Genomic DNA, 24069 nt, shown 5'->3' with positions numbered 1-24069 from the left:
ATAAAAGTCATAGACAATAAACAACAAGTCACAGCCCTGTGACCTGTCCATGACTTTTACTAAAAATGCCTGTGACTAAATCTTACCTGCTGGGAGGGGAACGCGCCTGAGGATTGCTGCTCCTGGGCAGCGCCAGGGACCAGCTGCCTGGGGCTGCCAGAGTAGCGTCTGGCTCCGGGGCTTCCCCAGCTGCTGGGATGGCCCTGGGGTCAGCCGCACCTGCTGCTGCAAAATTCACAGAGCCTGCACCCTCGAGCCCCTCCCATGCTCCATCCCCATGCCCCAGCCCTGATCCCCCTCCTGTGACCTCCGTGAATGATTTGCAGCCTTAATAATGGTCTTTCCTCATAAACGCGGGCACTGTACATTTTTGCGGGTTCCCAAATTCTTGATTGAATGTTTTAAATCCGGTCTTGTCTGCATCAAACAGACTGCCCACGTTCACTTTTAAAGCCATTCAAGACTTAGTTGCATCTTTTACATATCTCTTATGTGGTGTTGAGCAGTCAGCCCCTGTTTCTGCTCTTCCAGCAACGGCAAAGCCCGTCAGTCCGTTTTTCTTTCAACTATGCAAGGGATGTTTATCTCCCATGCTGCCCTTTATGAACGGGAGGAGCTCCCTGTAAAAGTTTGCAGAGCTATTGCATTGTCCTCCTTTATACCCCTCTTTAAAGGTCACCTTTGCTGTGATATCTGCACAATGCATGACAGTGGCTAGGCAGCTGATGTTCTGTGATCCTGCTTGTTATGCCAGTCATTATCAGGGCCTTGTGTATTCTGTGATTCTGTGTCACTGATTTTTATTTTGCAGAATTTGACATTTTGCCAAACTGCTGAACAATGCCCCATTTTACTGCAGTCAGGAGTCTGACATCTTGTTCTCTCTGCTCTGCTGTGACCTGACTGCAGCTTCCTCTTTTAGTACTGCTTTCACCTCAAGAGGGAGTGCATTACAATAAGTAGCACATTTTCCTGCCCTGCTCTCCATAAAAGTGGGAGCTGGAACGTGAGACACAAGCTCTCTGGGCTCATCAGGATGGCCTTTGCCTGTCTTTTGAGGGTGTGGGTCAGAGGAGGAATGTGACAGCCAGAGGCTGAGCTGATGAGCCTTGAGAGCCAGCCAGGCAGACTCTCATGCCCAGGATACAAAATGTGATGGGGTGGGGGTCTGAACAAAGTTTAGAGGGGGAGGGTTGCAAGGGCCAACCTGTTGAGCTGCAGGCATCCATCCCTTGTGAGCTGCAAAGGATGCAGGGCTCAGTTAGGGTAATTTGCAGTCCTAGGTGTACCACAACACCTACTTTCATACCATTGCCCCACCTGCCACTTGTGCCTGCTCCCCTCCCAGTGAGGCAAGGGTAGCAGCATGAGGCCTGGGAAGGATAGAGCTTTACCTAGCTGCCACATACTCCTTTTCCCCCACTACATCCCAGGAGTTGGGTAATAGTAGCTGTCTCTATAGGGAACCTAAACATTCAGCCTTATCAGGAGTAATTTTCTCCTTTATTCAGGGATTCCATAAAATAGACTGCTGCACCTTCTGAGAGGATTTGGCAAGGTAATGCAAAAAAATCAACAAGATAACCTAATTAACATGGCTATTGAATTGAATAGCACATGCTGCAAAACTTGAGCCCATAGTGCAGCAAAGTACACAGGGCCCTGATCACAATCTCCCTCTTCAGCCCCCTATCTCTCATCATATTCATCTTTTATGTCATCACATACTTACACTGTAAATTCTTGGGGTGGCCACTGGGTTGTCATTATAGGCGTGTACAGTGTTTAGCACAGGGGTGGGCAAACTACAGCACACAGGCCACATCCGGCCTGCCAGCCAATTTAATCTGGTCCTCGAGCTCCTGCTGGGGAGCGGGATCTGGGGCTTGCTCTGCTCCAGTGCTCTAGCCGGGGAGCAGGGTCGGGGGCTGCTCCGTGCGTGCCACAGCTCCGTGCGGCTTCTGGAAAGCAGCGACATGTCCCCCTCTTCCCCCCCTCCCCCCCCTGCCCCCCCGGCCTGGCTCCTATGCGTAGAGGAGCTGCTTGAGGTAAGTGCCGCCTGGAGCCTGCACCCCTGAGCCCCTCCCACGCCCCAACCCCCTGCCCCAGTCCTGATTCCCCCTCCCGCCCTCCGAACCTCTCAGTCCCAGTCTGGAGCACCCTCCTGCACCCCTCAACCTCGGCTCCACCCCAGAGCCCGCACCTTCAGCTGGAGCCCTCGGCCTCCCTCTCTCCCCGCCCCCCCCCCCCCCCCCCCGCAAACCAAATCCTGCCCCAGCCCAGAGCCCCCTTCTGCACCGTGAACTCCTCATTTCTGGCCCCCCTAAGAGCCCGCACTCCTAGTCAGGGCCCTCACCCCCTCTGTATCCCAACCCCAATTTCGTGAGCATTCATGGTCCGCCATACAATTTCCATACCCAGATGTGGCCCTCGGACCGAAAAGTTTGCCCACCCCTGGTCTAGCATGTTGAGGTCTTTATTAGAGCCTCTAAGTCTTATTGCAGTACAGATGATAAATGTCCCAGTTCCAGCTTGCTGACATGGCCAGCCAACAGGGGTGCGCGCGGGGGGCAGCACAGGTTCCTCCCCAATCAGCAGGAGCACAAAACTCCTCTGGTGCCAGAGAGGGGAGAGTGAGCTCCTCTGGCCCTGGGGCCACAGGAGGAGGGGGAGAAGAGCCAGCTCCACCAACTGTAGTGGGGAGATGACCGCTCCTCTAGCCCCAGGGCTGTGGCAGGGAGAGGCAGCTCCTCTGGCACTGGGGGATGGGGAGGGGAAAGGTAGCTCCGCGACTGCTGGGGGGTGGGAGGGGAGAAGCAGCTCCGCTTGGCTGCTGGGGGGGTGGGGTGGGGAGGCAGGTTCTCCAGTTGCAGGGGTTACAGAAAGTGCCCCTCCAAAAGCAGCCAAATGTTTATTTCTGTTCATGCCTGATCCTGGAAACACTACTGGGTGCGGTGTTTATTACTATGAGCAGTTCCACTTCTGTCTTTGGGATTACCTTCAGAAAAGAGACTAAACATTTAGTAAGCCAGGAGGAAAGTACCCTCTGTCCATGTAGGTGGTCCAAACCAGGTTCAGTTTGAGGCACATGGGTGGACAGCGTAGGTACTCTTTCATTTCCTGTGCAGCACATCATTGTCTGGTGCTGTCAATCGGGCATCTTTCATGAACATACAATTATTTATCTTATAATATATTTAAATATATTTAAACACAGCCTATCTGAAATAAAATTTAACTTGTCAGTTTACTGCAAGAATAATTGTTTATAAATTTAACAAATAGATCAGTCGTAGGAGTTTATAGGTTCACATAACTTCACAAAAAAGGAAAATCCTCCCCCACATGCTTTTCTGCAGCGAATCTGCCCAGAATATTCTTTTCCCATTATAGTTATCTAGTTTCCAATTATGACCTGACCCAGAATTTGGCACATTGGCTAATTACTCCACTTTCTAAGATTACTTAAATCCTGGAGCTATACACTGTGTGCTGGTTTTAGATCCGTTTATCTACTGTATAAGGTGTCTCGGTGTAAAAGTCAGCAGATCTAAAATGCAATTTGCTATAATTACCTGCAGCACTGGACAAACACAAGTGAAGCCTATTGAGTCACAAAGCAGAAACTTTTTCTTAGCTTTGAAGATAAGACTCTGCTTAGACTTTTGAAACTGGCCACTTAAAAATATAAATGGCTTTATCTGATTTTATATAACAGACCTTTGTAACTATATGCCAATTTATTTGGAGTTGCCTAAATGAGTCTTAGGCCAGGTCAATACTATAAACATACATTAAAAAAAAATCCACGCCTTTGAGCAACACCATTATACCGATCTAATTCCTGGTATAGACAGTGCTATGTTCACGGGTGAGCGTCTCCTGTCAACATAGTTATCGCCTCTTGCGAAGGTGGTGTGACACTACACCCCATATTCTTCAGAGATATTGTTATGATATGATTATGGCATAACTATGACATGTTTTGTGCAAGATAGGTCATGTAAGATATCATTGAAAAGGTTATGATACACTGAATATGATTATCCTATTTGTATGGATGTATCATTTTGGTATCTGAAGTTAGGAATATTGTCTATGCATCCATTACAAATGTGTTTACACCTGGGGAACATCCACTAGACAGAATGCAATCAGTCTAGATGGCTGGCTGGGAAGGGCCATTAGGGAGAACAATAGGTCTTAGAAGAAGCTAATCACACACATTTACACTTTAATGATACACAATATGTATTTCAATTGCCCACACATTTACATAATCTCCCCACTGGGGAGCCTTCCTGAGGACATTACAAACAGCATCCGAGTCATGACTGCTGTAACGCTACAGGGGCATGTGACCAGATCACGTGGTACTCGACTCCATCTTGGAATACCAGTATTTTTCCACTGAAAGGCATGGGAACCAAGCTGGGAGACAAAAGGGTCACACCATATGCAAAAGCTATTTAAGGCTGGGGAGTGACATCGTGGTTCTTCACTGACTCCCTGCCCAAAGAGACTCCTGGGAACACCTGAGGAAAAAGGACTGAACTTGGGGGAACGGGGGAACCCAGGCTAGTGGGATTTCTAACTTGCGAAAGGAATACCTGGGGTTTTTAAGCTGCAAGCAAGTGCAGCTGGCTCCTCAAGAATCTCTTCAAACTGCTTAAATCAACAAGTGGGGTGAGAATTTGCTACTCATATCCAATCTCTTTAGTATATTAAGCTTAGATTGCATTTTTGTTTATTTGCTAGGTAATTTGCGTTCATCTGTTTGCTATCCCTTATAATCACTTAAAATCTATCTTTTGTAGTTAAACTTGTTTTTTGTTTTGTCTAAAATCAGTGTTGGGAAATCCTAACTTGTGGCAGAAAGCTGTTCCATATCTTCTTCCACATTGAGGGAGGGGGGCAAATTTCATGAGCTTGCGCTATACAGTTCCCTGTGCAGCGCAAGACTGTATAATTCAGGTTTACCTTCCAGAGAGGGGTGTGGGCCTGGGAAGCTGGTAAGTGCCCTAGCTGTATAGCCTTCCTATGCAGGGGCTGGTCAGAAAGCCTGTCTGCATGTTACTACCACTGTGCTGGTGAAAGTAAGAGACCGGGAGCGGATCTGCAGCTTGTTACAGCATTACAGAGTGAGTGGGAGTCCAGGCTGGTGGGTCGGGGGGCTCACTGGTACCCCAGTTCCAGTTGGCACCCCAGGGGGAACCCGTCACAGGTGGATTAACTACAACAACAGGAGAAGCTCTCCCATTGGCATAGTAGCATCTTCACTGAAGTGCTGCAGCTGCACTGATGTAGCATTGTAAATCTAGACCTGCCCTTAGAGTGCACTGCTAATGAGCAAGGCTTGGAAAACACATTCTCCAGTGATGAATGAAATTATTGATTGGGTGACTGCACCTCTGCTTGCCAGTGCTCTGCTTCCTCCCACAACACCAGGCCTCCATTTGGTCAGATGCAGAACTCTGATTCAAAAGAATGCCTAAAACAAACTTCAAGTGCAGCAAGTCTTGCCACACTCTTGCCTATGAGTTTATGGCTGTATTTTTCTATCACCTTCCACAGTTCCTAGTTACTCACTGCAGACTGTGCCTCATACATGTTTTGGGTGTAGAAAGAAACAAGAATAACAAGCACATAAGTTGCTGACAAATACACCTATGCATACTTGCATGAGAAAATAAAATGTAGGTCATCCTGTAGCGGGAGAGCAGGGAAGAAAGACAATAAAGCTCTCACATTCGTCTTCCAGGAAAACTACTGTCCTCTCAGCAGCTGGTGGGGGAGAGAGAATTAAGCCCTGTATCCCTTTTCCCTTCTGCCCTTTTTACCAGTAGCCAGGGGAGTACCAGGGAGACCTTTGCTGGGCCTTTCAGGAAGGTGCCTTTGGATCCCGCTATGGGGACGCTTCCTCTTTCTTATTTATATCTATCATTTAATTTACTATTACTAAGGGAACTTAGTCAAAAAATATCTGATGGCATTTCACATTGCTATTATTTAGCTAGCCTGAAGCTAAGCAGACGCTTAAAGGTTCACACCATTTGAAGAAAAGCTGCCACTTTTGCCTGCCTCAGGAATGTTTCCATTGCAGATTATCTGCAAAGCAACTATATAGTTTATGCTCCAAATTTACAAAGTAGTATTGCTTGGATTCAACCTCCAAGTGGATCTTCACCATGAGATTTTCATTCCCCCGATAGGGGAATCCAAACTCTTGCCCAGTCACCCCACTCAAAAAGTTTTTATTTGGGGACATCCCTAATTTTCATTTGGTCAATTTTTGCATTGGATTGTTAATCCTTTTTGCATTCTCAAATGTTGTGTGTTGGACTTGTAAGAGATTCCTGGCTCCTCTTTATATTGTTAATGCTATTCTTTTGGGACATTCCTAGAGCTTCTTGCGCTTCAGCAGTAGGGGTCCTGCAGAGGTAATATCTGTTGGATAAGAAAATTTGTTTATCTCATAACTCTGCTTCTCTGAAGATCTCATCTTTTATGATTCTTGCTCTCCTGACCAGTTCCCCTCAGAGCCTGATGGTTGTTTTTTGAAGGGGGTTTCTCTTGCACTTTGTTTTTCATGTTTCCCCCTTTGAGGCACATTTTTGATTGTGATGATCATTTTGAATAGTCTTCTCTCTGAGAGCTTAGGCTAGTGATCAGTTGAAGGTGCTGACTGGAATGTATAGAGGGTAGCAATTACATTCCTTAGGGCAGAGGTTCTCAACCTTTCCAGACTACTGTACACTTTTCAGGAGTTTGATTTGTCTTGCACACCCCAAGTTTGACCTCACTTAAAAACAGCTTGCTTACAAAATCAGAGATGAAAATACAAGTGTCACAGCCACACTGTTACTGAAAAATTGCTTACTTTATCACTTTTATTATATAATTATAAAACAAATCAATTGAAATATAAATATTGTACTTATATTTCAGTGTGATACTTGAGCCTGTTTTTCACTTGTGAGCCTTGTCATTCTGGGAGACAGTGAAGCGACAGCAACAACTAAGTTTTTCTCCACATTGAGTCTATTCCTACTCTCAGGGCTGGCGTTAGGAGGTGGCAAGCAGAGCAATTGCCTGGGCCCCAGGAAGCTAAATTGCTCAGGCTTCGGATTCAATCCTGGGTGGCGGGGCTTGGGCTTCAGTTTTCTGCTCTAGGCCCCAGCGAGTCTAAGGCCAGCCCTGACGACCCCATAAAGACAAACTCGTGACCCACAGTTTTGAGAACCGCTGAGATAGTATTTAGAGCAGCATAAACAAGTTGTTGTCTATATGAACTTAGTTTGTACTGAGTTGGCTAGTGCTTTTTATATAGCCTAGGCAGATATCTAGATCAGTTAATGTACCCCCAGAGGTCCATGTATCCTTGGTTGAGAACCAGTAACTTAGGGGGTCAACACAGTGACCAGTGAGGGGTGGGAGTGTCTAGTTTTTACTTTGGTTGAGAATCCTGCAAGATTGTATCTTCAGTGAAACAAGGTTACGTGTTGGGTAATTACCCCATATTGGTTACAATAACAGTGTTACATCTGTAATTGGTGTGTGTGTGTGGTGTAGATTATAAGATGGCAATTTTATAATTTATGTATTCAGAACTGCTATGCAATATAAGCAATCCATAACTCTCTTTCACTGTGCAATCATAGGTGTTCTGAACACCAGAGATATCCTGAAATGAAGTGGGTTTGATGCTACTCTAGGCAGTACTTGTTCTGATTCCCTTATTTAAAAAAACAACAACCCAGCAATCATTTTTTAGCATCTCTTTATGTCAGTGATTTTGTGGTATCATCATCATTATTGTTGCTCCTAATCTCTGGGCCTTTCTGACAGTCTGCTTTGTGTTCTTTCTTGATGTGAAATTGCAAAGAAGTGTTACATTAAAGTTAATGTTTGTAAAATGCTTTAAAGATGAAAAGCAGTACAGAAATGCTAAATATTACCACCAAAGGCAAAATAAGCAGGATTGGCTTCACATTGGACTTTGTATTTCTCAAGAAATGGTTGTGTCTCGAGGATTGTGTATCATTGATTGATTGGGCTGCAGAAACAAAACTTTCAAGCTTGAAAATAAAAAAATAGTGAATTTTCTGCTATGAGGTTATTTTCATGAACTGTCCAAAAAGTGACATAGTCATGCAACTACTGATGACTTGGATTCAGCTATTAGCCTAAATTTAACAAACCTCTTTTACGTATTAAATGCATTTGGCCTTTCCTAGCCAAATTCATTTTAAGGCCATGCTTTACAAAGCTTCTCTTTTAGCATGGAGTAAAATCTTGTAACATTACTTTTCTCTTCTGCGTTCTACAACTTAAATGTTCATTAATAAATGAATAAAACAGTGGCCCACATTACTTTTTTTTTCTTCCAGAAATTGCACCTTTATTAGAATTTGGGTTACTGGAGGCTTTTCACATACTTGATGGCATGTAAAAATGAACAATTTTTTAATAAAACTTTATAAGCTCAAGACTTCCAGTAGCACATTTCTACTTGCCTTTAATGTTTTTCCTATAGTTTCTATGTCAGATTAGAGAGAAGACAAAAAATATCTATTTTTGGAGACTGTTTTATTACTGTTCTTTGTGGTTTAAAGGAGACAAACTTTAATTAGAAATTGGGTATCAGTACACTAAGCAAGGAAACTATTGCAGGGACACACATTTTTATCAAATGGGGGTTTGTCTCATTTACTTATGCAGTGGTTCATCACTTCTGCACAGCAGCCCTATTTTTGACAGAACCCTTTTGGAGTGTCAGCACAAAGTGCCTTTTGGGAGCTCGTACTAGTGCATTCTGGGATTCCTGAAGCAGCTCTTGTTAGTCAGAGGGGCTTTTGGCTAACTTCCAAATGAGGCACTGCATCATGGAATGGGTTTAAGAGAACTGGTTGAGCTCGTGTAGGTGCAAATGCTTTTGACTCCTGCCTCACACTTGAAGAAATCATTGTTAGTGCACTAGTTCTGACAGACCTAAGCTAAATGTTTGCTCCCAAGTGTTATGACCAACCGTTATAACTGATGCTTCTAAAACACCTAGGATGGCTGTTATCTGTAAACACTAAGCTTTTGTACAAGTGTTACAAATTCAAGATTTTCCAAATAATAGTATCTTGCAACACTTTTTTTGCTTAATGTATGGAGGGTTTGCTGCTCATTCCTTTGTTATAATGTAGTTTTGCTAATGCCATTTAAAAAAAAAAAAAGGCAAAACCAAGTCGTCCTTCCATAGTGTCTTACTACCTCTTACCTAACTCCAAGGAGTATTGTGAGGATTAATTAGCATGTGAGTGAAGTGCATGGAAAATATTAGGGCTTGTTGACCAGAACAGGGCTGCCCAGAGGTTTTGGCAAAATCTGAAACTGAGGCCCCACCCACACCCTTCCAAAAAAAAATTTCTACTCCGGGAGGCCCAGGAAGAGACAGTGTGGAGGGTGAGCTTGCCCTTCTCTCCCCCTGCAGTTGTGGCTCCCATCCCGCAGGGTTGCAGCACCACTCAGATTTGTTCCTCCATCATGACAGACAAGCCACAGTGTCAAATTCTAGTGAGTGGCATTGTGACATGGCATACAGGGTTGCAGCACCACTCAGGTTTTGGGGTCCCAGGGCAAACTGCTGCCCATCCCCAGAAGCCCTCGACCAGAACAGCTGTTGCAGGGAAAGCTATTCTGCGACTGATTAGAGTTTGCAATGGTTATTCTGTACAGCTTCCCCATGTACACAAGCCATTAAGCACTATGGAAGTGTGAAGTATTAGTACTGGATAATATCACTAGTTGAATGGTTTGATTTTTCTGTTAATTGACAGGGAAGAGGGAGGAGAGTGGCCATAACTGAACTGTAATGCTTAAACAGCCGAGAAAGATACAAGTAGATCATAACTTTGCCATGTTAGAACAATGAACAGTGGTACTCATTCCAAGCAGGATGTGGTGTATGCCTAAAACATGTAACAGTTTGAGCTCATTATTCTCTAATTACAATTTTTCAAAGGTTCCGGTAACGAGCAAATGTCAGTGACCATTAAGTATGAGACTTAATATTCAAAAGTCAGGATAGTTACTAATAGCTTAATGTCCGGGTGCTAACTTGACCCCTTTAAAAGAGGTGGAAAGGGCACACACAATGAATTACTTTTTGTAATTTCAATTGGTTTTAAAATATACCAGCTTTTGGTATCAGAGTACATTTACTGAGAGGGAGGAGCTAAATTCCTTCCGCCATTATTCTGTTGCTTTCCCTTCCACCAGCAAGTAGGGAAACTTGCTGCCCCCTTTTCCCTCTCTCCACAGCCACCCAAACAGGATCTGAATAGTGTACATTCTTCATGTGTCTTTGCATCTTCCCACTCATGGGGATGAGCTGGTGAGCGCAGCCCAGATGGTTGCACTTTCTTATAGCAGTGCTTGTTGGGGTGCTGAAGTGCCCCTCCAACCCCTGCCCTCTGCTCATGAGTATTCTGAGAGTGAGGCTATAAAAAGCAGGGTGGGCTGGCACCTCTGCTGCCTCAGTTCTTTCCTGCAGCAGCAGCAGCCAGACCTCAACTTTTCCAGACCCATCTGATCTGGGTCCTTCACTAGTGAATTCAGTGCCTTTTATTTAGCCAGTTTTAGTTTTAAGGATGGTTAATTAGCTGATTCTTTTTAATTTTCTGTAAAGGTTTTTATTTCTTAGGATAGGCTTGTTAATTCCTATTTTGGTTCCAACCACCAGATCTGAAAACAAGACGACCAGGCTTCAAGAGGTGTGCCTGTTGTCCAACAGTCTTCTTAGCGTCAGACACCCATACCAGATGCCTGTTGTGCCTCAGAGAGGGTCCCTCTTCTTCAAGCTGATCAATTTGCAGCACTTTTAACTGCGGGGCTCACAAGGAATGCCAGATCATGCTGCAGGCCTCATTACTGCAAAAATCTCTGGTTGCAAAAACTCCTAGATCTGACACATTTAAAGGGTCTGTACATAACAATAAGAGCGTTGCTCTTGTTACCTTGAGGTCTAAGGAGATTGAGAGCACTATGCCAAAGGTTCCAATCTCTGCCGCAGGATCAGAATTCAAGACTTCAGTGGGAACTGATTCCAGACCATTGGATCTGACCTCAAAGCGCTCAGAGGATCCCTTTGCTAGCCTCTGAATTCAGAGGCAAACCCCAGGAGAAACCTTCAGATCCATCTAACTCAATTCTAAGGTGAACTCCACAGAGTAAGAAGGCTTCTATAAGCAGGGCCAAATCTAATTCAGGGGAATCCTCAGATTCGGATCCAAGGACTGCGAATCTTAAATGAAACAAAAATCTGCCATGAGATAAATCTCATGTTAAGAGCCATGTTAAGAACATAAGAATGGCCATACTGGGTCAGACCAAAGGTCCATCCAGCCCAGTATCCTATTGTTGTAGATATCCCTGGACACTTTTTTTCCTTTAAAATGCCTCTGGGATTCCCCAATAAAGTTATTTTGCCCTTCTTGAGTTTTACATATAACCGGTCCTGTAGTTTCTCCAATAATTTGAGTTCGAGCTAAGATCAGATGCGAGGGTAGAGCTGCCGTCTGAAGAAGTTTTGAAACATGCTAAGCATACCAATATACCTCCTATGTTTCTTTCTCATTAGAAAGATTACATCTCCTAAATACAATGCTTACAGAACACACCCTCCTAGCCTGAGTTTGGTTACTGCATGACTGGGAGATCCTGCCCTTGTCTTGATGGCCTTATTAGCCCTTTCCTAGGCAGTATAGGAATGTTTCACATTCTAATCAAGGTAGAAACTCCTTTCCTAATACAGTTCAGAAAAGTATCACTCCTTGGATCCGAGACTCCTGGATTCATCATCTTTGCCTGGTTTTAGGGAGCATTCTCCCACTATAGTTCCTGATGCATTATCAGAGGAGGAAGCAGCACCTGCTGCTCAATTTGAATGTCAGGATTTGGAGCCAGATCTTGATGAGGAATCTTTCATGGATGAAAATCTTGGTGTTGCTTCAGCATTCTCCCCACGTGAGGATGCATTACAATTCCACGACTTTTGATCTCTCCCATCAATCACAGACCAAGAAACTTCCCAGGCTGTATTCAGCGTTCTGGGTTCTCAGTCTATAACTAAGATTACCCTTCCAATTTTAGACAGATGTACAGGCAGTTTGGACTTCTCTATTATGGCAGACTATACTGAAACCCCCCCCCCCCCAGCATATTGTACCAATTACTGTATGAAGGTTCTCGTTCTTTCATATAGAAACTACCTCTAATTCTCATGTGGTAGTAGTGTCAGTATAAAGATCCAGAGGAGGACAGTTACATTCTACTCCTTCTGACCGAGAGGGAAAGAAAATGGATGCAATTGGCAGAAAAGCATTTTCATCTCCTTTGCTCAATGTTAGAATGGCAAATTCAGGCAGGGAGATTACACTATTAGTACCACTTAAGGGAGAAAATGAGTATACAGTATTTGCCAGAGTGCTTCCCGAAGATCAAAGGAAACTCAACATTGCAACATTCTAAGAGGGGTGGCTTTCAACTCTCCCCTTTCAGCCACCCACCTAGGATGTCTCCAACCACAGATGGGGAGTGCATTTTAACATATTAACAATTCACAATCATTAGAATTCTCAAGAAAAGAGACAATGTATAAGTAATCTGGAAATGAGGGCAATCCATTTGGCTCTCAAATCTTTTCTACCTCACAACCAGAACAAGGTAGCGCAAGTCTTCATAAACAACACAATGGCAATGTATTATGTGAACAAATGGGGGAATTCTTTCTCTACAACAGCGCAAGGAAGCAGTTGTGCTGTGTGATTATTTATCCCATAGCTCTTCACCTAGTAAGCAAGGACAGCAGACTGGTGGATCGAAAGAGCAGAGATGTAATGCAACTTCATGACTGGTTGTTAAAAATATCAGTGATAGATGAGATCTTCACCCTGTTGGGTTCTCAGACATACATTTATTTGTAACCAGACAAAATGCAAAGTGTCAGAGGCTTTGCTCAAGAAGGGGGAGAGACTGTCTATCTGTATTGGATGCCTTTCTACTGGACTGGGGAGAAGGTCTGCCTTATACCTTTTCCCCCTTCCCTCTCTTCCAAAGGTGATAAAGAAGCTAACACAAGACAGAGCCAAAATAATGTTGATTGCCCTAGCATGGGCAAGGCAACAGCGGTTCTCAGACCTTTTCCAGCTCTCCAAGGGTGTATATAGGCCTCTCCTTGTGACCAAAGACTTATTAAATTTTGCCTTTCTGTTGAGTTACCTCCTGACCCCCTGTTATTACACCTGACTGCATAGCCTATAGGACTCTAATGTACCTTGGGAAAGCTTGCATATCAGAAGTGTCTCAAGCATTGATTAACTCTAGAAAGCAGTTTACTAGAAGGTGTTATCTCAAGTGGAATAAGTTTGTGAAATGGGCAAGCAAGAAACATGTATCCATCAGTAGCAGCAATTGAATCTATTCTTGAATTCTTTAATTAAATCATTCGGGATTTTCTATATTCTCCTTTGAAAGTTCACCTAACAGCTATAGCTGTCCGTAATGTGTTTGGTAGATAAATCAATCTTTGCACATAATACATTTAAGGAATTTATGAAAAGACTTGTCAGAATGTATCCATGCATAAAAGTTTCAGTCCCCATCCTGGGATCTCCAATTAGTCCTTACTCAGACTTCCTTTGAGGCCATGGCAGAGTGTTTTGTTCTACTTGTCTATCAAAATGGCTTTTGTCATAGCCGTGACATCAGCTAGACAAATGAGTGGATTATATGCTTGCCTGGTGTATCCTTCATTCACTGTCTTCCAGAGGATACGGTGGTGCATTGCTCTAATCCTAGTTTTCTTCCCAGGGTGGTGTGAGACTTTCACCTTAATCAAACGATTAATTATCCAGTGTCTTTTTCCTAGACCTCGTACTCATGTAGACAAGACAGAGCTGCATACTTTGGATGCTAAAAGGCTTAGTGTCTTAACAGTGTCTTCATTTCATATGCTGATAACTGTATGGGGCACACTGTCTCTTCATAGACGCTACCTAATTGGGTTAGGCAGTGCAAGCAGGAGCGCTATGAACTAATATCCATTCCATCCCCCTGGGGGGTTAGATTACACTCTACTAGAGCAATGGCAGCCTTCGTAGCACGCCTTAGACATGTTCAAATTGCGAAGATCTGTCGAGCTGCAACATGGAGCTCTGTACACTTACAAAACACTACTCCCTAGACTTAGCATCTCAATGGAATGCGCAATTTGGAAGAGTGTTACTTTGATCCCTATTCAGTTAGGACCCCAAATCATACCTTCCTTACAGGAGGTGCTGCTTATCAAACTATCTCATGAGTGGGAATATCCAGAGGATACTAAAAGAAGAAATGAAGATTAATTACCTGTAATGAGAATTCTTTGAGATGGACTCTGCGTTGTCACACTCCCTGCACACCACCTCCTCTTTCTCAGAATCTCCCTGAGTCTGAAGAGGAAGTGGAGGGAACAGAGGTGGCAGAGGGCGTCAAGCCCCCTTTCATAGCGTCAGCCTTGGAATGTTCCAGAACGCAGAGGGGAGTGGTGGTGGGGTACGTGATGCTCTCATTTGGCATTGCTCTGAGCAGGTTTTCCTGAGGTGTATCCACTGGCACATCCCCAGTAGTGTGAATATGCAGAGTCCCTCTGAAAGAACTCTGTTACAGGTAAGTAACCTTCATATTCCTGTGGGAAATACAGCATGTATCGTAGGGAACAATTCTATAGGGAGAATGATTAGGTCTAAGAGATCTCTTCCATCTCTAAGGCTTTTTCCAATATAGAAAGATGCACTGTTTTAACTAAATAGATGTAAAAATCAGTCTACTTAAACCAGTGCAAACCCATAATCCTAGCTGTATTTAAACATGTTTAGCCCTTTCTTAAGTTGGTAATGTATTGATACAGCTGTATTGGGGTTTGCGCAAGTTGAACTAGCTCAACTGTTAAATCAGTTTCATTAAACAACTGCATTTTTCTAGTATACACAAGGCCTCGTGTACTAATCTAATGGGAATCTATTATTTCTCCAATGGCACTTACCTTTATACTGTAGTTTGCCAAGTTCCTCATACTGGCATAGTTTAAAACTCAAATCAGAATTTTGTAGAACTCCACTTGTTTGACTTGTTTACAGTAGAGGCGTACAGTAATGTCAGTAAGTGAACCTTACCTTTGGAAAGGTGAAGGATAAGTAAATAGACGCATCATTTACCACAAATCTATTTTTCAAAGGTTTATTTACAGTTTTAGGTAGTGATTTGAGGGGAGTCTGTGCTCTATATAGATCAGAGAACACCAGTCCTTTTAACTAATGAAATAGCTGGGTGTTTGGGCATAAAGATCCTGCTCTCTAGAACTCCTAATTAAGGCATTGATTGTGCAAGTAGATCCATGAGGGTGGATCTGTGTGGCATCCTGTTCAAGTGAACAGGATTCCTTGTGGGATCAGAATCTGCCTGCACAAATCTAATTGCAAGACTGGGGCCTGTGTTAACTCCTCAGAGAGCCCTCAGGCTCAGGCCCAGAATTGTTCCCAAGTCTCCTCTCCCCAGTAAAATAAAAACAAACAAACTTTCAACAAAACAAAAATCTGTTTATTTTACTAGGGGGCAAAAACCTGCATGATAGCAGTAATGTTTGGCTAACCTCAGGTGTACATGGGAGACCCTAGATTTTAGATTTGATTGTGTTGAAAGTAAATGCTTTGTACTTGTTTTTTCTACTTAGTGACAGTCCTAATGCTGTTCATGAAGTGGAAAAGTGGTTGCCGCGACTGCATTCAGTTGTCATAGGACCTGGTTTAGGTAGAGATGACGTACTACTTGAGAATGCTAAGGTAATGTATACTCTAGTATTTTGCTCTACATCTTTGTTACTGAATTTTATAAACCAAGTTTGCAGCTTTTGTGCGGCTAAATGAATATTTTTCAGTGGGGTTATTGTGTAATAGTCTTAATGGAGCCATTAAAATATAGTTTGAAAACAACATCTGTAATAGAATTACTGGCTATAAGTGAACCAAACTGCCTTCAAATGAACTTTCTATAAATGATTTCTTTTTGTTATGACTGGTAGTAGTTAAGATCTGTTGGTCGCTAAATGTGAGTAACTATAATTTAAAGAGAAAAGTTAAAACTAGCAGTTGCCTAGCCTTTGTGGTGAGGGTCATAGATCTTAGGGCTTGTCTACGTGGCAAGTTGGTGCATGGCAAGCCACAGTGAGAATCTACAGCGCGCTAGACCGCTGCACATTAACTCACTGTATGGACTCTGCTACCACACAGTAACAGTTACGAAGTACACTTGGATGTACTCCCCTTTCAAATGGGAGGCAAACTTGTACACTGTGGATTCATCCTTTGACTTGCTGCTAGCTTGCCATATAGACAAGCCCTAAGTTGTATTTTCACCATCAGAAACTCGGAGTGAGGCTTGAAGCTCATTCATCCAGGTGGTTATTTTGATCACTCATTTTGATGGTAAATCTGTAAAAACGAAGGCCAACATTTGCTAATGCAGGTGTCTAAAGTTAAGCACCTAACTCCCTATTTAGGCTCCTAACTTTAGGCACCTGTGTTAGAAAATGTTGTCCCCAACCTCCTCTCCACCCCCCCCCTCTTTTTTTTTAACAGATTCACCACCAAAATGGAAATGATCAAAAATAATCATTGAAATGCTTAAGCTTCAACTCGCTTTAGGCACCCAGGTTTGAAAACTTTTTGCCAAGAACAATATCAGTAAGCAAATGTGTACCCACACATTGGAAGAGTTGCTATTCAATATAATAAATAAATATAAACTTCCTATTCTAGTTGAAGCAATATTCTTGCTTGTTTCATATCTTGGTGAAAAGTTTAAAAAAAGGGTATTTAAATATCTCTCTACACAGACAGGAACAATCTATTACACAGTTATTGCTGTCATATGTCAACACACCAAAGTTAATGTTTCAGTCTAATGCCGGAAGCTGCATGTACAATACAGAACATTTTGGTGAAGCGAAATGCTGGGCTAATCAGTGACGGTAACAAAAAGTTGGATTGCTAGGTTTTTCAGAGATCTTGACATCTAAACGTGGAATTTACAAAACAGTAGATTCAAGAAACACTTAAATCAGAAGGTTAAAGTATCCTGAATGTGATGGAGAAAGAGTGATTTTTTGGGGATTTCTGCATTGAAGCTGTGACTCATCTTCTGTTTATTTTTAAAAATTATTTGATGATGTATAGAGGCTATATTAGTGAAAAGACACCATGCCCTGTGCCCCCACTGTCCCAGTGTGCTAACAGGTGGGGGGTTCTCTTTATTTATAGAGCTGGTCAAAAAATCCAATTTTATTTCTGTGAAAAACTTAGAACAAAACAATTTTTCATTAATAATGTTTACTTTTTTATGAGAAGTTTGTTTTTCAACAAAAAACTAAAACAAAATGATGGTAATGTTCCATTTCCATTTGAAATTTTTATTTCAAATTTTTGAAAAGCAAAACAAAAAGTTTAGAATTTTCAATGAAAAGTCCAAAACTTGGTTGAAATTGAAGGTAAAAAAAAATTTGGTCTAAATATTTTGACCAGCTGATTTGTATTGTAGAAGAGGCTTCTATAGCCTTGTCTTCACTGATAAGAAAGGTGTGTGTTTTACCTCAGGGTAACTAACATACATATGCTATCCCTGAGGTAATAACACAGTGACGATAAGGTGCTTTAGTTTCGCCATGTGGTCAGCTAGTCAACCCCAACTTCAGGCAAGGGTATAGGGTTGACCTTGGCAAGCTTACCTTGTGGTAAAACTAAAATCTCTTGTCTTCACTGTGTTTTAACCATGGGGATAGCTCAGGCACATTAGTTACCCTGAGGTGAAATATGCACTTTTTTTAGCAGAGAAGACAAAGCCTATCCGGATACGGGCTCCATTCTGCTGGGCACTGTACAAAAGCACATCAACTCCAGGAGCCATTTTTTGTGTGTGTTTTTTCTGGGTCAGTACAGGGTAGAAAGGGCCTACTTCTCAATCCCCTTTTGTGTTGCTTATTTGGATTTGTTTAAATATTGTATTCACCTGAGGCTTCAGTATGTGAGTGTAGTCAGGGCAGGTGAATCCCAGTCACTTACTTAGCGAGGCCTGGTGTTTCCATCATCTCTGTGCTAGAGATAGGTGCAGTCTGTTTGCTTCAGTGGTAAATGTAACTTTTGTAACTTTTTTTTCTCCCAAGGGGAAAAAGCAACTACAGCAATTGGCCATTTAAATTTGTATTGAAGGGTGGGTTTTTGTATATCCTTTTCTTTTACAATATTTTTGGCTAGTCTAGGCAAGCTGCCTTATGCATATAGGAATGGGATGTAGGTTTGTAAGTATCCCTTATATCTTTCTTTGACTGGCAGTGAAGATGGGAAAGAAGAGGGCTGTAAGATCTGCTCCTCTCTCGTGAGAGAGTGGAGGGCTTAGGGCTCTATCCATCTGTCTTAACTCTGATCTTATCTGTAGTGTATGAACATCTCCATAGTACACCTCTAACCCGATATAACGCTGTTCTCGGGAGCCAAAAAATCTTACTGCGTTATAGGTGAAACTGCATTCTATTGAACTTGCTTTGATCCGCCGGAGCGCGCAGCCCCCTCCTCCCCCCGGGAGTACTGCTTTACCGCGTTATATCCGAATTCGTGTTATATCGGGGTAGAGGTGTATCTGAGTGATCTAAGATACTAATAAATTCAGGCTTCTTATTTCTCATGTTAGGAACTATAAGGAAAGGAATAGATAAGACAGTAAATATCACAATGCCACTATATAAAACCATGGTACGCCCACACCTTGAATACTGTCTGCTGTTTTGGTTGCCCCATCTCAAAAAAAGATATATTAGAATTGGAAAAAAGTACAGAGAAGGGCAACAAAAATGATTAAGGATATGGAACAGCTTCCATATTAGGAGAAATTAAAAAGACTGGGAAATGACTGTTCATCTTGGAAAAGAGATGAGTAAGGGGAGGGGGCTATGATAGAGGTCTATAAAATCACAGAGTGTGGAAAAAGTGAATAAGGAAGTGTTATTTACCCCTTCACATAAAACAAGAACCTGGGGTCACCCAATGAAATTAAAAGACTGCACTTGCCAGAGCCCATGTCAGAGTTGGGATGAACTCTAGTAAACGTATTAACATGCCGTGTAAGTACTTCAGTTGTTATGTTTTCTCTATAATGCTTTGTTCCTTATAAAGTATGCTTGCTTACAAAGAGTTGTGTGGTAACTTGCATTTGTAGCAAACACTCTGCTACCCATCTCTGAAGAGAAAAGAAGCAGGTGTCCTAGGACAACCTGACTGGGAATGACACAGTAAAGGAAAGGCAACTGTTCAGCCTGGGAATATCCTGGTCAGAAGGGAGAGAGACCCAAAAGAGGCAACAGCTGGGGAGCTGGAAGCCAAGAGTTGTTGCCCTTGCTGAACTATTGAGGGGAATACAGGGGCAGTTGCCCTGTACTGTGAAAGCTCTTAATTGCGAATTCCAAGCAAGTGCACTGGCAAAGGATTCTTTTTGAATTCAGAGAGAAACTTAGAGGTAGGTCTTGCCTATATTTGTTTCCTGAGCAAAAGAAAACTGGGGAGTAATTTATATGCAGTTTCTCCAGTTTTTGTTAGTTTCAGTGATTACGTGTTTCTGCTTTTTTAATTTTTCCCAAATCACGTTAAGATTTCTTTTTTCCTCTGCCAAAGGCCACTCTCCTTCCCCCCCCTTTAAACTACAAGGGTGATGGTAAATTTTTTAATGCATTCTGTACATGTTAAAATTAAATCTCTCAACTAGCTTTCAGTTTGAATTGTATTAATACGTTCATATACAGAAGGGCAAATATTTTCATAAAATGGATGCCTCTGTTACCTAGGATTTTCAGACCCCCCCAGCACAAGTAACTTAACTTTTTCACTCCAGGCGGTATCAGGAGTAAATCAATGGGAACACAGCAATTTTGTCTGATAAAAGATTACTGCAAGTAAGCGTGCTCGATCTAAAACTTCAGTTTATTTGATTTCAGCACACACAGAGTTAAGCAATAGTTTTAGAACATCCCAGATACTTACCTAGCATCTGGAACAATAGTGAGTAATTAACAGCAGGTTTGCAGTGACTAGTTGCTCAACCGCTGGGGGGGGGGAGAAAAGGTGACAGGAAAAAGTCTTTCAAGATGGCTTCAGAGGACTGCTCCAAATTACACTCTATTATCTTGTCTTTTTATAACTAATTTTTACAAAACACATAACCCAGCAGGGGGTCACTATGAGCTATCATTTCTCCTAACTTCCAATAAACCTTTAATATCAGAGGGGCCCAGACTTAAGGTCTTCCAATCACCAAGGTTTTCAGTCTCATTTGTTTACTTTTCTTTCCCCTCCTCCCATTCTGATTAACAGAAACTGCCAGCTAGTTTTGACTTTGCCTCTAAAAGCCTGCTTTCCAATAACCCTTAACTTCATGGTGTTCTCTTTTATTAATTAAAAGTGGCTGAATGCACATAACATGGTTGCAGTTGGCTTGATAATATTCTGGCGTACACACCCCTCAAATCCAGGGTAACACCTAAGTTGCTGACACGTGTAGAGATTCAGGCTGGGGGTGGGGCTTGGGCTGAAGCTCAGGCTCCGAGACCCTCCTTCCTTGTGCGGTCTCAGAGCCCAGGCTCCAGCCTGAGCATGAATGTTTACATTGCAATTTTTAGCCCTGCAGCCCAAGTCCCGTGAGCCTGAGTCAAATGACCAAGGCCAGCTGTGGTCTTTTATTGCAGCGTTGATGTATCCCTGCAGTCAAGCTGGGTTCATTCTTTCTGTCTTTTAAATCTTAACCACTATTAAAGGTTCTGCAAGCCAAATCAAGCCCTCAGCACACGTGCCACTCCATAGCCTTCAGTGGGTTTGCACAAGTGTTAGTGTTGTTGGAACATAGTAATTCTATTTTTGGTGCATAAGGTAGAATAAAGTACTTTACTTATTCGCCATTTGTTTGCTCTACAAGTTTAACAGAAATAAAAAGGAGTACAATCTACTTTGTTATTAAAGGCAGCAGGTAAAACGAAAGGAGCAGATCTGTTGATCAAGAAGATGCCATCTTTACATAGGTTCTTCTCAGGGTATGTCTACACTACGAAATTAGGTCGAATTTATAGAAGCCGATTTTATAGAAATCGGTTGTATACAGCCGATTGTGTGTGTCCCCACATAAAATGCTCTAAGTGCTCTAGTCGGCGGACCGCATCCACAGTACCGAGGCTAGCGTCGACTTCCGGAGCACTGCACTATGGGTAGCTATCCCACAGTTCCCGCAGTCTCCGCCGCCCATTGGAATTCTGGGTTGAGATCCCAATGCCTGAATGATGCAAAACAGTGTCGCGGGGGGGTTCTGGGTACATGTCGTCAGGCCCCTCCCCCTCCGTCAGAGCAACGGCAGACAATAGATTGGCGCCTTTTTACCTGGGTTACCTGTGCAGACAACATACCACGGAAAGCATGGAGCCCGCTCAGCTCACCGTCACCATATGTCATCTGGGTGCCGGCAGACGTGATACTGCATTGCTACACAGCAGCAGCAGCTAACTGCCTTTTGGCAGTAGACGGTGCAGCATGACTGGTAGCCTTCATGGGCGATCTGGGTGCTGGCAGCCGTAGGGCTGCATTGCACCAGCCCCTTGCCTTTTGGCAGTAGATGGTGTATTACGACTGGTAACCGTCGTCGTCGTACAGCAGTGGCTGGAACTCCGTATGTCCTCCAGTCCCCCCAGTCATATTCTGCTGCCTTCACAATGACGATGATGGCTATCAGTCGTAGTATGCCATTTTCTGCCAAACGCCCAGTATTTTCTGCTAAGCAGCCAGAAGAGGCCGAGGGCGATCTGGGTGCTGGCAGACGTGGGGCTGGCAGACGTGGGGCTGCATTGCTACACAGCAGCAGCCCCTTGCCTTTTGGTAGAAGATGGTATATTACGATTGGTATCCATCGTCATCGTATTGCAGTGGCTGTCAATCATGGGCACCTGGGCAGACATGCTCAGTCCTAGCGAACAGTCTTGACGATGATGATGGCTATCAATCGTAGTATGCTATTTTCTGCCAAGCGCCCAGTATCTTCTGCCAAGCACCCAGAAGATGCCGAGGGCTATCAGTCATGCTGCACCGTCGTCTGCCAGCTTAAGATGTAAAAAATAGATTTGTTCTGTATTCATTTGCTTCCCCCTCCCTCTGTGAAATCAACGGCCTGCTAAACCCAGGGTTTTGAGTTCAATCTTTGGGGGGCCATTCTGTGTGACAGTTGTTTGTGTTTCTCCCTGATGCACAGCCACCTTTTGTTGATTTTAATTTCCTGTACCTGTACGCCATGTCGTCACTCACCCCTCCCTCCCTCCGTCCGTCAGATACTAGTTTCGCGCCTTTTTTCAGACCAGACGCCATAGCTAGCACTGGGATCATGGAGCCCGCTCAGATCACCGCAGCAATTATGAGCACTATGAACACCACGCGCATTGTCCTGGAGTATATGCAGAGCCAGGACATGCCAAAGCAAAACCAGGACCAGCCGAGGAGGTGATTGCAGCGCGGCGACGAGAGTGATGAGGAAATTGACATGGACATAGACCTCTCACAAGGCACAGGCCCCAGCAATGTGGAAATCATGGTGTTACTGGGGCAGGTTAATGCCGTGGAACGCCGATTCTGGGCCCGGGAAACAAGCACAGACTGGTGGGACCGCATCGTGCTGCAGGTGTGGGACGATTCCCAGTGGCTGCGAAACTTCCGCATGCGTAAGGGCACTTTCATGGAACTTTCTGACTTGCTTTCCCCTGCCCTGAAGCGCCAGAATACCAGGATGAGAGCAGCCCTCACAGTTGAGAAGCGAGTGGCGATAGCCCTGTGGAAGCTTGCAACACCAGACAGCTACCGGTCAGTCGGGAATCAATTTGGAGTGGGCAAATCTACTGTGGGGGCTGCTGTGATCCAAGTTGCCAGGGCAATGAAAGACCTGGTGATATCAAGGTTAGTGACTCTGGGAAATGTGCAGGCCATAGTGGATGGCTTTGCTGCAATGGGATTCCCAAACTGTGGTGGGGCGATAGACGGAACCCATATCCCTATCTTGTCACCGGAGCACCAAGCCACCGAGTACATAAACCGCAAGGGGTACTTTTCAATGCTGCTGCAAGCCCTGGTGGATCACAAGGGACGTTTCACCAACATCAACGTGGGATGGCCGGGAAAGGTACATGATGCTCGCGTCTTCAGGCACTCTGGTCTGTTTCGAAAGCTGGAGGAAGGGACTTTCTTCCCGGACCAGAAAATAACCGTTGGGGATGTTGAAATGCCTATCGTGATCCTTGGGGACCCAGCCTACCCCTTAATGCCATGGCTCATGAAGCCGTACACAGGCAGCCTGGACAGGAGTCAGGACCTGTTCAACTACAGGCTGAGCAAGTGCCGAATGGTGGTGGAATGTGCATTTGGATGTTTAAAAGCGCGCTGGCGCAGCTTACTGACTCGCTCAGACCTCAGCGAAAAGAATATCCCCATTGTTATTGCTGCTTGCTGTGCGCTCCACAATATCTGTGAGAGTAAGGGGGAGACATTTATGGCGGGGTGGGAGGTTGAGGCAAATCGCCTGGCCGCTGATTATGCGCAGCCAGACACCAGGGCGGTTAGAAGAGCACAGCAGGGCGCGGTGCGCATCAGAGAAGCTTTGAAAACGAGTTTTGTGACTGGCCAGGCCACGGTGTGAAACTTCTGTTTTGTTTCTCCTTGATGAACCCTCTGCCCCCCCCCACCCGCTTCACTCTACTTCCCTGTAAACCAACCACCCCACCCTTCCCTCCCCCCTTCGAGCACCGCTTGCAGAGGCAATAAAGTCATTGTTACTTCACATTCATGCGTTCTTTATTAATTCATCACAATTAGGGGGATAATTGCCAAGGTAGCCCGGGATGGGTGGGGGAGGAGGGAAGGAAAAGGACACACTGCAGTTTAAAACTTTAACTCTTACTGAAGGCCAGCCTTCTGATGC

The 24069-nt window shown here is 43.9% G+C and overlaps 1 protein-coding gene across 5 annotated transcripts in view; it reads left to right on the top strand.

The window, feature by feature from the left end:
• NAXD (NAD(P)HX dehydratase) overlaps positions 1–24069 on the top strand; it is an 82201-nt gene that overhangs the window by 16702 nt on the left and 41430 nt on the right. For all 5 annotated transcript variants that reach the window (XM_065407498.1, XM_065407481.1, XM_065407490.1 and 2 more), the window contains one exon: positions 15761–15869. In XM_065407498.1, the coding sequence (XP_065263570.1) occupies positions 15761–15869 (109 nt within the window). The remainder of the gene's footprint in view (positions 1–15760; positions 15870–24069) is intronic.

The sequence above is a fragment of the Emys orbicularis genome, chromosome 1, assembly GCF_028017835.1.
Source record: "Emys orbicularis isolate rEmyOrb1 chromosome 1, rEmyOrb1.hap1, whole genome shotgun sequence".
Classification (NCBI taxonomy): Eukaryota; Metazoa; Chordata; order Testudines; family Emydidae; genus Emys; species Emys orbicularis.
The sequence above is the reverse complement of the archived record's forward strand: the minus strand, read 5'-3'. Positions and strand labels throughout refer to the sequence as shown.